We start from the raw sequence: 14,931 nt of genomic DNA on the forward strand, positions 1-14,931 counted from the left end.
GCCCTGGTCACTATGTAACAAAAGAAAAGCAGGAGTTAAGAATGAATGACGTCAAAGATTATAGTCTGTTCTCTATTTGTTTAAAACTTCTTTCTAAATGTAAGAAAAAGGTTAAAAGAAAGAAGTGGCATTCCTTACATTGCTGGTGTTAGTGAACGTTAAAGGAATAGTGCATCACTTTTCAGATGGTTGTGCTAGTGCCTAGGTGAGTCTCTGTGCATGCTGGACCTCAGATGAACGGGCTCGCCTGAAATTCGGCACGCGGGCGACTCAAAAGTTGGCCGAAAATTATAATTTTGATGCGATTTGATGTAAAATTACAAGAGCTTAGAAACTCCCGTGCCAGCGCACTTGTGTCCTACTTCCCGCGACGGTCCGGTGCGCTGACAGCCAAGAGCCAGATCCTGGTTCCACCCCTGGCGGAGGACGCGACCCGGACCCGAATCTCCGCCCTTGCAGAGGCAGCGCCAGGCGCTCCCGAGTCCCGGCCGCGCAGCCTCCACAGTGCTTGGAGCGCCACCTGCCGGAACCTGCACACGCATCGCTCCCCCGGCGACCCGGAAGTGAATCGCGGTCTGGCAATGCGAGGGTGGCGCCGATGAGATGGAGGACGAGGAGCTGGCACTGGTGGAAGACCTGGAGGCTGTGTTACATCTCAGCCCGGAGGTTCAGCAGGCCATCGAGCAGGTGAGGAAGGAGTTAGGGGTTTCAGGCCCAGCAGGCGCTCTCAGTGTTCTCTCCATGCAGCGTCCTGCACATTTCATCGCCCCATGCAGGATCTGCCTCTGGTCATAGCCCCACGTCAGGTAGGGTTAGCCCCCTTTCATCCTATCTTTTCTTGACCTGCTGACATGGGCATGGAGATGTTATAGGCAACTTTCCCAGCAGCAGCAGCTCCTCAAGGGGCTACCTGACACCAGCTGGTGAAAGTGCTGCAAACTCGCAATGACTTCAGTTTTTATTGCTCAACAATAAGGATTATCCCGAGAAGAGCTTATATATGACTCCATCAGTATTCTGGGATGTATCTCAACAGGTCCTATATTCTTGTCCACGTTCAATTGTGCAGTGTTCAGGGTAGTGCTACAACTAAAAGTAGATGAGGCTATGGGCAGGTGTCCGGAGCAAATGAGCCTGTGTGGGGTCCCCTTAACATTTTTATATAATTAAAAAGGAGTTCACATAATTTAGAAGAAATCCCCCCCCCCCAAATCCTTTCATCTGATCGTCTCTGATTGTTTTTCACCTGTGTCAACCGCCTTGCACCCCCCTCCCCCCATTGCTTTATTTCATTCTCTTCCCTCTAACTTTCTTCCTCCTCCATCTGTCTCACCAGCAGGAAGAGGGTAGTGTTTTCTTACCTGTGTCTGCCTCTGGATTCAGTCTGAACATGTGGGGTCCTGTAGTTTTGCAGGACTCACCAGCACTTTGTAAGAGACTTTAGATTGAAGCTGGAAGAGGAGGAGGCAGACACAGTTAAAAATACACTACTTTCCTTCTGCTGGGAGGCAGAAGATGGAAGAGAAGATCTTGTAAGCACTATTATATTGTTCCATGTTCTTTGTTCCATGTAATGCTACTTGGCAAGTTGAATTGTTTTACTGTAAACCGGTTTGATTTGCATCCAATGCAAGAAGATCGGTATATAAAAAACCAAAAATAAATAAATAAATATTGATGAGGAAAAGATTGTGCAGGAGGGGGCAGAGAGCACCAAAGCATGTGTTCTGGGGCAATCACCCTGATTTGCCATACCTAGGGATGACCCTGACTATAGAATCTGGTTGTGTATGTGTGTATATATATATATATATATATATCTCCCAGAATATTAAAGGAGATGCTGACTTTACCCCTCATAGCTATATTACATTTATCACTTGATAATCTAAATGGAAACAAAGAATACCACAATAGAATTGAGACAAACTGTGATATCAATTAATCCCATTAGCTAAGAACATTAGTTTCTCAGAAAGTGTGGTTCCTCGGGCTATGGCGGTATTGGTACCACCCTGGAGGTGAACCAGCAGGGCCCACTCCAACAGCAGACAGACACTCTCAAGCTAGGACTGGATTTAGGCTTCACCTGCACCAGCCTCTTCCCCCCCGCAGGTTGAGCCCCTGGGTTTTGAAGCTGGCAAGACTTAGATGAGAGTCTAGCAATGGTATGGTCAGGTGGCGATGGAGTAAAGCAGAGGTTAAGGCAGGCAGCAATTAGACAAGTCAGGATCCAGGTAGAGGTCAAAAACAAGAGATCAGGCAGCAAGGGAGCGAGAAGCAGAAGATGAGCAGAGCTCTGACTGGAGAATTACAGACACGGGGGACCCTGGAGCAAGGCAGAAGCAGAACGTAGTAACCAGCGCTGCAGGCAGTTAGCATGATAGGAGACCTGTTACTGAGATGCCAATAAGCAGGACAATTGGAATTTAAATGCCCAACTGGCCATGATATTGTCAGTGGGTGCTGCGAGCAAGTTCCTGCCTTAAAACTGTCAAGACAGGAGGAGTTGTGTGTATGCATATTACTCAGCATGGCATCAGCAGCATCTCACCATGTGGAAGATGTCGGGGTGAGTGAGGCTGGCCGCAGGGCTGTCCCGTGGTCACTCAAACGTTACATAGTTTTATAAGGACACTCAGAGAAAACATTTTTTCATATACTGCTTATGTACCAAGTCCACAATTAAAATGAAATAGTGCAATTGTAAAAATCCAAAATTCATATACAGTAAGCACCTTATATCTGAAATTCCTTTATTTGAAACAAATCATGGACTTGTTCTGTTATCTAGAAAACCTGCTAATATCCAAAAATTGCTTGGCATCATGTATTTTGTTATCTGGGAAAACTCCCAGTATCTGAAATTCTTTTATCAGAAAACTCCTGTTTTCCAGAAATATTTATTATAGAAACAAGCCTGGTCCCAACCATTCCAGATAAAAGGTGTTCTGTCTATTAACGATTTAAAACATTTTACAAATATTTATGACGTGATCTACTTTAAAATACTTTAAAACAGCAACAATACTTCAAAGAAATGCACCAAAAGGTAAACATCATAACATCTCAAAAAATCACCTGTAATAATAATCTTTGAAAATGCCAAAGAGCATGTGAGGGATAGTGCTCATATATTCAGGCTACCAATTATTTGAACATATGGTTAGTCTTTATATCAGGGCTTCCCAAACCTTTCCTGGGGACCCTATAGCCAGCCAGGTTTTCAGGATATCCAGAATGAATATGCATGACATAAATTTGCATTTACTGAGTCTCCATGGTATGCAAATTTATCTCATGTATATTCATTCTGGATATCCTGAAAACCCAACTGGTTGTGGGGTCCCCAGGAAAGGTTTGGGAAGCCCTGTTTTATATCATCATCACCCCCTCCATCCATGCATGTGTCTTATATATATATTTTTTTAAAGATATTTTTAAATTCAACATGCAATGTGTGTCCAAAAATAACTTATCTGTGTTGACCAAAAAATATAAAAATAAAGTGGTGTGTATCTAGATTCATAAAAACCCGACACAGGCCATGTTTTGACTATTTTGAGTTACTGAGAACCACATGGGACAATGCCAATTGTAGCTGTTTTTTTCATATATCAAAACCAAAGTTTGGTGGTGATTTATACATACAGAACTAAGGATTCCCCTAAAAAAAACAAACAATTTTTGAAACATGGCCTGTGTCTGGTTTCTGTAAGAGTCCAGTTATTTTTAGATACACAGTGCACGTTGAATTTAAAAAACTTAAAACCCCCCCCCCCCCAAAAAAAAAACAAAACAAAACATAGAGACGCATGGATGGAGGGAGGCAATGATAACTGTCTGTTCATGTTCGTATCCCCGGAATAGTCCAGACAAGTGGGTTTAGGCATCCCTACCAGCAGATGGAGTCAGAGAACAAAACTTTGAAGCACTGGTACATATCTGAGAGTGCCACTCTGTCTCCAGCAGATGGTAGAGGTGCAAACCTGCAGTCTGGAGTTTCAAATTCTTAGGAGATTTCTGCTCCCTAAGGTACTAGGTTCTTTTGTGGGCCATCCCTCGGGATGAGCAGGGCGAGCGGGGGGGTTGGAGATCCCTGTTCTGACTCGGCGCTTGTCGTCGGGGGGGTGAAAGCCAGGGGTCCTGGTTCCCTCACCCTCACCCTCGGCATTCGGCCTCCTTCGGAAGCAGGGAAGTATTTGAATTTTCTTCCCTTCCCTAGCCCTGTTTGTGAGTGGCTGTATGTTTTAAGTTGTTTGGGGAAAAAAAAAGCTGTTTCCAGGCAGAAGAGGAGCAGAGCTAAAGCAGCTGAGAGGCTAGATTTCTCTGCCGGGAGACAGCTAAGGGTGCGGGGGGCAAATTCGATCCTTGGTTGGCCGGGGGCTGTTTTCAGCACTGGACAGCGCCATTTTCTCATGACAGCAGGGGCTATTTTTAGACCCGATCGTGCTGGTATGCCGCCTCCCACTCAGCACGGCAAAGTTTGTTGCGGCTGCGGTGTGAAATGCTCTCACCTTGATTCAACCGTGTTTTTCAGAGAACGTGTCTCCCAGGGGGGGGGGGGGGCAGCAGGAACATAAGGTCAGCTGGGCCAGTTCTGGGGGCCCTGGGGTGGGGTACAAGAGCTGGTGACCATTTTGTCAGCATGTGCTGGGAGTCAGGCTGTTGTGGCAGAGCCTTGGAATTCCCCTCCCACACTGTTTCCCCACAGGTCATGACCCTGCTGGTAGCAGGGGAAGGGAAGAAGCTCAGAGGGACATGGACCCGGACCCCCCTTCTTCGGATGCGGAAGCTTTTTCCGCAGATTTTGTCCTTCTGCTCCATAAGGCCTATTTGGCCAAAAAGGGAGCATGGACCAAATGGCTTTTGCCCAGGAAGTCCCGGATGGCTAGGAAGCCTAAGGATCGGGGGCATGCAGAGTCCGGAGGGATTCTGCGAGCCTTGGGTCTGTCAGGCCGTGGTTTACTTAGGGAATAGCCACTGCTATTAATTGCATCAGTAGCATGGGATCTTCTTAGTATTTGGATAATTGCTAGGTTCTTGTGGCCTGGTTTGGCCTCTGTTGGAAACAGGATGCTGGGCTTGATGGACCCTTGGTCTGACCCAGCATGGCAAGTTCTTATGTAGGAGATGAATGATCCGGATCAGATGCAGGGAGGGTGGTGGATCCGGACACGGTCCCTTGTTAGTACCTTAGTGGATCTGTTGAAGGATCAGGATCCTGTTAGTGAGTTGGGGGATCCAATGCAGGATCTGGAAGAGGTTCCGATCGTGAATGGTGACGATCCTTGGGTGGTTCGGCTGTACCGTAGGGATGAGCTGAGCCTGTTAATTTCCCAGGTGCTGGAGGAGCTGGGGATTAAGCAGGAGGATTCAGATAATGAAGGGGTAAACCCGGTCCTAGAGGGATTACGGGGATCCCCCTAAGGGTTTTCCGTTGCCAAAAAAGGTGAGGAAGCTGGTGAATCAGGAGAGGGAATCTCCTGGGTTTGAAGGTGGCCAGGGCTATGGCTAAGTTATATCTCTTGCCAGAACAGACGTTGGAGTCATGGAAGATTCCCAAGATGGATGCAGCAGTGTCTGCGGTAACCAAGAAGACGACCATCCCGGTGGCAGGTTTAGCCACACTGAAGGATGTCCAGGATTGGAAACTGGAAATTTTACTTAAAAAGCTGTTGGAGGTGTCAGCCTTGAGTCTTCGTGTGGCGGTGTGCAGAAGCTTGATGCAGACAGCCTGCTTGTACTGGGTGCAGAAGGCGCACGATATGCAGTCAGGATTGGTGGCTGAGGCAGTTCAAGCTATCCGCTTTGAAGTGGGATTGGCCTGTGTGACGAATTCCCTGTATGACATGATCCAGACTTCCACCAGGAGCATGGTTTCTGTGCTGGCGGCGTGGAGATTCCTATGGCTGCGAAATTGGTTGGTGAATGTGTAGTCTAAAGCCCAGCTGTCTAACCTCCCCTTCAGGGGCAAGCTGCTGTTTGGGGAGGATCTGGAGCAGTTCATGAAGCAGTTGGGGGGAGTCGAAGGGTAATAAGTTGTCCGAGGACAGGAAAACCCCCAAGAAGTCTTTTCCTTCACGAGCTCAGTTCTGAGAGGCGAGGAGGTTTCGTGCTGGCAGGAGTCCTGGGCCAGCAGTGCAGAAACAGAATTGTGGCAGGCAGCAGTCCTTTCGAGCCCAACGCAGACCTCCGAGGGACGGTGGATCCCAGGGAGGGGGCGGAAATAAGATTGGCCAATGAAGGCAGGCTGGTGCTCCTCTCCGGTGGCTATTGGAGGGAGGCTGTCCCTCTTTTACGAGGAGTGGACCAGGACCGTCGGATCAGTGGGTCCTGGAGGTGGTAAGAGACAGCTACGCCTTAGAATTTTCTCATCCGCTCAGGGACGTGTTTGTAATCTCCCGCTATGTCTCCCGGTCCAAGCGAGAGGTAGTGCTATGGTATAGCTCCTGCACACCATTGTGCCACTGCCCCTCAGGAGAGGGGGCAGGGTCAATACTCCATGTACTTCGTGGTGCCCAAAAAAGAGGGGACTTTTCAGCTCATTCTTGATCTGCAGAAGGTCATGCCACAATTTTGGATGGAGACGTTGTGCAAGGTGATAGCGGTGGTGCGCAAAGGGGAGTTTCTGGCGTCATTGGACTTGTTGGAAGCTTATCTCCATATCTCCATACAGGCCGAACACCAGAGGTTTCTGAGGTTCATGGACCTGGGGGAGCATTTCCAATTTCGAGCCTTTCCCTTTGGGTTGGCGACAGTGCTGCGCACGTTCACAAAGGTGATGGTGGTAGTGGCGGCGGCACTCAGGAAGGAAGGTAACCTGGTGCACCCATACCTGGACGATTGGTTAATATGGGCAAAGTCGGAAATGGAGTGTTGTTGCTCAGTCCAGCGGGTCCTGCAGCTCCTAGATTTGTTGGTCTGGGTGAAGAATCTGCTAAAGAGCCATTTAAAGCTGACCTAATCATTGGAATATTTGGGGGCGCACTTCAATACCCGTTTAGGAAAGGTGTTTATGACTATAGAAAGGGTAGTCAAGTTGCAGAATCAGGACCTTCGACTGTTGTGTCTGTCTGTTCCCAAGGTCTGGAACTATTTGCAGGACCTAGGTTCCATGGCTTTTCCGCTGGAGTTAGTTCCATAGGCCTTTGCTCACATGCATCTGCTATACAGGGCACTGTTATTCCATTGGAATCTGCCTTCATAGGAATTTCAGCTTCCTTTGCCGTTGCCGGAAGATGCCAGGTCCATTCTCTTATGGTGGCTTCTTGGCACAATCTCGAGAAAGGGATAGATCTGGAAGTACCCAACTGGGTGATGGTGACCATGGTTGCCAGCCTCTGTGATTGGGGGGGGGGGGGGGGCGATGTGTCAAGGAAAATTGTCCCAGGGGCAGTGGCCGTCAGAGGAGGCGACCTGGTCCATCAGTCGGCTGGAAACAAGGAAGTGCGCAAAGCCTTACAGGTGTTTCTCCCACTCATACAAGACAAGGCAGTTCAAGTGTTCTCATTAATGCAATGACAATGGCGTATATCAAGCAGCAGGGCTGAACGAAGAGTCGTCTAGTAGCGCTGGAAGCACAAGAGCTATTTGCTTGGGTGGAGAAACATCTGGCAAGCTGGAGTGGACAATGTGCAGGCGGACTTCCTCAGCAGACAGCATTTGGATCCAGGAAAGTGGGTGTTGTCGCCGGAGGCCTTTTCTTTGATTCAGGCCAAGTTGGGCAGACCAGCAGTGGATCTCATGGCGAATTCAGGAAATGCAAAGACGGTTCGGTTTTTCAGTCGCAGAAGGGAGGTTGGATCAGAGGGCGTTGACGCTCTCATTCAACTGTGACCTCTCGTAGGTTGAGTGCTGCGGCGCATAGAGCTTCATTTTTATTTTTATTTTTTTTATTTTTATTTATTTAGATTTTTAATTTCCACTTTTCGGCACTTCAAAGTGTACATCAAAGCGGATTACATTCAGGTACTCTAGGTATTTCGGGCAGGGTGATTCTGTTTGCACCCTAGTGGCTACACTGGCCCTGGTTTGCGGACCTTCTTTGTCCAGTGGTGGACGATCCCGTTTGCTTGGCCCATCTGTCAGGGCTTTTGCAGCAGGAGCCCGTATTTTCTGACCGGGAAAATACGGGCTCCTGCTGCAAAATACGGGCTCCTGCTGTCTAGCGGCTTGGTTTTTGAGAGGCAGCGGCTCTGCTTGAAGGGTTATTCTGAGCCTGTGATTGCAACTTTGCTTCAGGCAAGAAGGCCTTCCACATAGTTTGTGTTTGAATCATGTTGTTTGCAGAATAGGGTGCAGCCTCTGATTGTGGACATTCCGCAGATTCTGCCCTTTTTACAAAGCGGCTTGACTAAGGGTTTGACCTATAATTTTGTTCGGATTCAGGTGGCAGCTTTAGGGTCCCTTCGAGGTAGGATTCAAGGAAGACCTTTGGCGTCTCATCCGGATGTGGTTCGTTTCCTCAAGGGTTCAAAACATCTTTGTCCTCCGGTACAGAAGATTTGTCCAGCATGGAATCTGAATTTTGTTCTTCAGATGCTGTGTGGTCCTCCCTTTGAACTGATTAGAAGGGCTTCTTTAAAGGATTTAACCCTGAAGACTGTTTTCCTGGTGGCTATCTGTTCAGCTAGAAGGATTTCTGAACTGCAAGTATTATCGTATAGGGACCCTTTCCTGCATTTTTCGAAGGATGGGGTTTCTTTATGTACGGTTCCTTCCTTTTTGCCTAAGGTGGTGTCCTCTTTTTTCACCCTAACCAGGTTGTCGAACTACTGACCTTTCTGAATTTGGCAGCCGATGCTCCGATGGCAAGGGAGCTTCACTTATTGGATGTGCGTTAGATTTTTTTGTGATATCTTAAGGTGACAAATGCCTGTCGAAGATCTGATCATCTGTTTGTCCTGTTCAATGGTGTAAGGAAGGGGGTAATAAGGCTTCCAAGGACACTATTGCAAGATGGTTGACGGAGACAATAGTTTTGGCTTACATCTGTAAGGGCCAGTCAGTGCGGAGGGGTTGAGAGCACATTCCACTAGGGCGCAGGCAATCTCGGAGGCAAAGTGTCAGTTACTTTCTCCGCAGGGGATTTGTCGAGCAGCGACGTAGTCTTCTCTTCACACTTTTACCAGTCATTAAGAACATAAGAAATTGCCATACTGGGTCAGACCAAGGGTCCATCAAGCCCAATATCCTGTTTCTAATAGTGGCTACAAGTACCTGACAAGTACCCAAACACTAAGTAGATCCCATGCTACTGATGCCAGCAATAGCAGAGGCTAATCCCTATGTCAACTTGATTAATAGCAGTTAATGGACTTCTCCTCCAAGAACTTATCCAAACCTTTTTTAAACCTAGTTACACTAACTGCACTAACCACATCATCTAGCAACAAATTCCAGAGCTTTATTGTACGCTGAGTGAAAAAAATGTTTCTCTGATTAGTTTTACATGTGCTACTTGCTAACTTCATGGAGTCCCCCCTAGTCCTTCTATTATCCAAAAAAGTAAATAACCAATTCACATTTACCCGTTCTAGATCACTCATGATTTTAAAGACCTCTATCATATCTCCCTTCAGCCGTCTCTTCTCCAAGCTGAAAAGTCCTAACCTCATTAACCTTTCCTCATAAGAGAGCGGTTCCATCCACTTTATTAATTTGGTCGCCCTTCTCTATACCTTCTCCATTGCGACTATATCTGTTTTGAGTATCGGTGACCAGAATTGTACACAGTATTCAAGGTGCGATCTCACCATGGAGCAATACAGAGGCAATATGACATCTTCCGTTTTATTCACCATTCCCTTCCTAATAATTCCTAACATTCTGTTTGCTTTTTTGACTGCCACAGCCCACTGAGCCGATGATTTCAATGTGTTATCCACTATGATGCCTAGATCTCTTTCCTGGGTGTTAGTTCCTAATATGGAACCCAACATTGTGTAATTATAACATGGGTTATTTTTCCCTATATGCATCACCTTGCACTTATCCACATTAAATTTCGTCTACCACTGGGATGTGCGAACGCCAGAAGAGGCAGCATTTGGGGAAAGTATGTTGCATGCTGGACTTTCGAGTTCCCGCTCAGAATAGAAGGGCTTGGGTACATCCCACTTATCTGGATTGATTCTTACCTGCTAATTGGTTCTTACCTGCTAATTTTCATTCCTGAAGTAGCACAGGTCAGTCCAGAGACCCGTCCCCATCTTTCCAAAGACTTCCTTGCTTCTGGATGTTGCTGAGCTGGTATGTAATATACTCAGATTAATGAAAAGTGTACATGGTTTGGTATATGCTTTGTGTTAAGGGGGCCTAGTTTTCAGGGGAGCTCCAACCTCTGAGTGTCTGTTCACCCCAGGGTTTTTGGGGTTTGTTAAGGTATTTATTTATTTATTTATTTGGATTTTTTTATATACCGAAGTATAGCGAACTGCCTTCACTCCGGTTTACATGATAACAACATAATACATACATTTAACTAAGACCTTAAGTAACATTCTAACCGGGATTATATATGAACACGATAAACATTAATAGAACTGTTAACTAATTTCAAAGAAGAGCAAGTAAACCACAATTAACAACGTAATTGTTCAACAGGAGTCTTAATTGAAAAGACATAGACATTGAAAAGGTAGACATCTTGGCTTAGGTACAGGTCAATACTGAGGGACTGCAGGTGGCACTCTCGGTTATGTAGCAGTGCCTCAAAGTTTTGTTCTCTGCCTCCATCTGCTGGAAGGGATGTATAAATCCACTTGTCTGGACTGATCCATGGTACTTCAGGAACGAAAATTAGCAGGTAGGAATCAATTTTCCTTTCAAACTAGTGGTAGCTTGAATATGTGAGCAGTATCCCTCACGTGCTTTATGGTATTTATGGAAGTTATTACAAAAACAGCAACAACGAATACTTTGCAACTAAAGTCAAATCCATAGGCGAAGGCTTCAAACAGTGGAAATATATGCAAAGTCTGATGCAGACTGTGTTAGGACAACTCATGTCTACATCTTCAGAAAAAGAACCCCCCAAAAAATTACACTGTGCCACAGTCTTCAAGCATATTTAAATGGCTAAAGCTGCGCAAGAGATGTTTACATAGACCAGCAAACATGTTTAAGGCTTGCATGATCAGCAACAGTGTCAACTAATGACCTTATGCATCTGTTATTGACACTGAACTATGGGGGGAGGGGAAGGTGAGAGAACTACAAAGTTGTCAGGATAAGCAAAAGCACTAAAGCAAACTGAGAAGGAATAAAGTAATTATAGAAACCAGTGCAATAACAGTCTCGTGCAGCTAGAAAATACTGTCAAGTAGGGAAAGGTATCAGGGGGACACATGAGCACAATCCCAAAAAGAAGTGGGGAATTAAATTATTTAACACAGGGATTCTCTATTAAAAGAAACACTTTCCACTTGATGTCACCCTTGAGACCATTAGAAATCCAAGTGGAGTTCAAAAGTCCAGCTTTCCCATCCTCCACAGCAAAGCATCCCCGAGCCTGATCAAGGCCGCACTGGTTCCCTCAGCTTCTCTGTGCCCATGCAATGAAATCCCTTCACCTGCAGGGGCTGGAGCCCTTTCCCACCAGCAGGGTTAGGAATCCAAGGTGCGGGTGTCTGAAGATCAGAGGAGATGGCAGTGAATCTTTTCCATAGAAGTAGGAGACCTTGAGCAGAAGACAGCTAAAATGACTCTGGAAAGTAAATCTCAGATGTAGGGCTTTATTTAGAAAGGACAGGTCCCCATTCTGTGCCTGTCTTTACTGAATAAGGACTTTATCGTGTCAGATTGGATTTTATTGTGGCCTGAGATGTCCCCTGATAATGATTTTGATATATTTACTCTTGTACATAGTGGGAAAAGTACGTGATACATTTGGGTGATTTCTGATTAGGATTATGTTATGCTTCTAATTTCCATAGCCATGTTCTTTCATTGCAGACTATAGAAAACATATTCAAAATAATACTTTGCCTTTGATTTAAGCAGTTTCCTCCTGCTCCTGTGGGCTGTGAGCTACTGAGCTGGGGTACCACGAGCTTTCATTTTCTTCCTCCATTGTATAACCACCCCTGCCTAGCCCAGCTGTTGCAGTGATGGTCCTAGGTCAGTGACCACAGACCACGATGCTTTCTGGAACTCGGTACGCATGCACCTTGTGTATGGCCAACAGGTGTCACCGTTGAGCAATGGCTGAGACTCTTTCCCTACCCCCACTCTTCCACCTACAACTGGTCCCGAGAGCAGAAGCCAGGCCAGGGAAATGAACCCAGCTCTTCTTCATAGCAATTTTGTTGTTGTGCCAAAATAACACACTTGACTTTAAGCTGTTGTGTCCTTTCTGCCATTCTGTGGTCCAATGTCCTTTCAGCCTCAGATGTTAAGGTTTCTTATTTCATTTTTTTACTAAGCCATAAAGAGAGTCTGTGTAGAGATTTAGGTTCATGTAAAACTTAATTGGACTCTTATTTCAGCAATGTTTTTTCAAAACTGGCATTTTCCATATAATATACTGCTCAATTGAAAACAATTCGAAGTGGTTTACAAAATCAGTTCCATTCACATGTCATAAAACAGCAGCAAATATTAAACAAAAACCTACCTAAAATCTCATCAACCATCTCATCAGATAGCAAAGATTAGCCAGAATACAAATATTCAGATCAAATGTGCCTGTGTGAAATAGTGAGCCTTCACCTGCTTCTGGAAAACTTTATAATCCTCTAGATTCCTCACCTGTAGTGCCAAGGCATTCCACAAAGTACATCCTGTCACAGAAAAAATGAGATTGCAAGTTTCCTGTAATTGCACCAGTTTAAAGGAAATACTATTTGATGATGAAGTATCTGAAACAAGTAAAAAAGACACTCTGGCTACCAATTGTTTCAGGATCCTTTTGAGTCCAAAGCTGTGCTGAATTTCTTTGAGTGAATATTTTTGTTCAATGTCTTAGTTGATAAAGTTGTTTTTGTTTATTTCACCCCTTAGGTGTTTCCAAGTCAGGATCCCCTGGACAGTGCGGATTTCCATGCTGTGGAGTACATCAACAGTCTGTTTCCAACAGAGCAAGTGAGTTGGAAAGCTGCCTCCCGTGGCCTGCCCTACCTGTGGCCAGATTCCTCCCAGAGGGAAAGAAAAGCAGCTCAGCCTATCATAGAAAGGATAGAATGTATCACGTTGGACTCCCTATAATGACATCTTTAGTATATTCCTTGATCCCTGCTGTGGACGGTTCTTAGTTTAGGCTGTGCCTTTTAAGTTCCGTTCTGGTTCTGCTAGGGCGTGTGCTTCTCTCTTATCAGGAGTAGGTTACGCCTGATTTCCCAACTAGTACTCACAGTGTGGAGGGATCCATGGATTTCATTCAGAAGTGCAGTATTCTGGACCTCTTCCCCAGAAGATTCAAACTGCGTTAAATTCTTGTGTTTTTCCTGTGGTAGTAATTGCTGTTTTCAGGGTACGTAGGGATACCTTTTCATCTAACACTGTTAATACTCATTCAAGATCAATCTGTTGGAGTTGCGATCAGATATCACTGAGGTTCGATGCTTTAGGGCCAGTCATCCACAACAGGTCACCAGTGCTTGTGAGCGGTGCAGTGCGGGGGATATTGAAGGAGAGGCTCTTAGTCTAGGAATAGAGTCCAGTATTTTCATATTTTTATTGCGTGGAAATAAGGGTCAACAGGAAAAAATAAAGGTGATCTCTCTTTCTTGGACTAAATGCAATTGTGGACGATCCTTCAGGAGTTTATTTCAAGTTGATTAACTGCCTGACTGAAAGCTGAAGGTAATGTGTATCTATCTATCTTTCAATATCGAACACTAAGACAAAAATAGTCTTAACACCAATACATGTGTGTAATGCAATCAAAATGTAAATAATTCCAAACACCCGCCTCACAATACAGATAAAAATACAAGAAGACATAAAATAAACTACGCTGCAGTCATCAGGTCACAACAAAAGAAGCTCGCTTTATTTAATGGATCTGTCAGACTTGAGAGAGAGAATTTAAGAACATAAGAACATGCCATACTGGGTCAGAGAGAGGGTCCATCAAGCCCAGCATCCTGTTTCCAACGGTGGTCAATCCAAGTATTCAAACATTAAATAGATACCATGTTAATAATGCTGGCAATAGCAGTGGCTATTCCCTAAATTAACTTGATTAATAGCAGTTAATGGACTTCTCCAGGAACCTATCCAAACCTTTCTTAAACCCAGCCACACTAACTGCACTAACCACATCTTCTGGCAACAAATTTCAGAGCTTAACTCTGCGACAAGTGAAAAATTATTTTCTCCGTTTTAACTGTGCTACTTGCAAACTTCATGGAGTGCCCCCCTAGTCCAGGGCTTCCCAAACCTTTAGCCAATGGGACCTCATTTTAGCACTTGAAAATTCACATGACCCCAGAAGACAACCAAAACAACTAGCGGGCAATCAGTCCTCACCCCCCCAGCTGATCCTCTCTCTCAATCTACAAGCCCTCCAGAGGCCCCCCTCTCTCCATCCAGTCCATTTCACATCCCCCCCAGCTGATCCTCTCTCTCTCCAAAGCCCTTCTTATAACCCCCATCATTTTTATCCCATTCTCTCACCTTGCCCCCTCTTCCTCTAATGCTGCTGCCACCTGAAAAGTGCTGACATTTGAGCCATTTTTGACCCTAACTGAAGGTTTTGTGACCCCATTTGAGGTCCCGACCCACAGTTTGGGAAGCCCTGTCCTAGTCCTTCTGAAAGAATAAATAACGGATTCACATTTACCTGTTCTAGTCCTGTCATGATCTTAAAGACCTCTATCATATCCTTTCTCAGCCCTCTCTTCTCCAAGCTGAAAAGTCCTAACCTCTTTAGTCTTTCCTCATAGGGGAGCTGTTCCATCCCCTTTATTATTTTGGTCGCCCTTT

The 14,931-nt window shown here is 45.5% G+C and overlaps 1 protein-coding gene across 3 annotated transcripts in view; it reads left to right on the forward strand.

The window, feature by feature from the left end:
- Positions 1-377: 377 nt before the first annotated feature.
- The window catches only part of VPS53 (VPS53 subunit of GARP complex), a 165,342-nt gene continuing 150,788 nt past the window's right edge, over positions 378-14,931 (forward strand). Inside the window, exons 1-2 of one of the 3 annotated variants that reach the window (XM_029611418.1) lie at positions 378-687; positions 13,006-13,086. In XM_029611418.1, coding sequence (XP_029467278.1) covers positions 604-687; positions 13,006-13,086 — 165 coding nt within the window. In that variant the 5' untranslated portion in view covers positions 378-603. The remainder of the gene's footprint in view (positions 688-13,005; positions 13,087-14,931) is intronic. The other 2 variants (XM_029611420.1, XM_029611419.1) reach the window with 2 other exon arrangements.

The sequence above is a fragment of the Rhinatrema bivittatum genome, chromosome 8, assembly GCF_901001135.1.
Source record: "Rhinatrema bivittatum chromosome 8, aRhiBiv1.1, whole genome shotgun sequence".
NCBI classification, from domain to species: Eukaryota; Metazoa; Chordata; class Amphibia; order Gymnophiona; family Rhinatrematidae; genus Rhinatrema; species Rhinatrema bivittatum.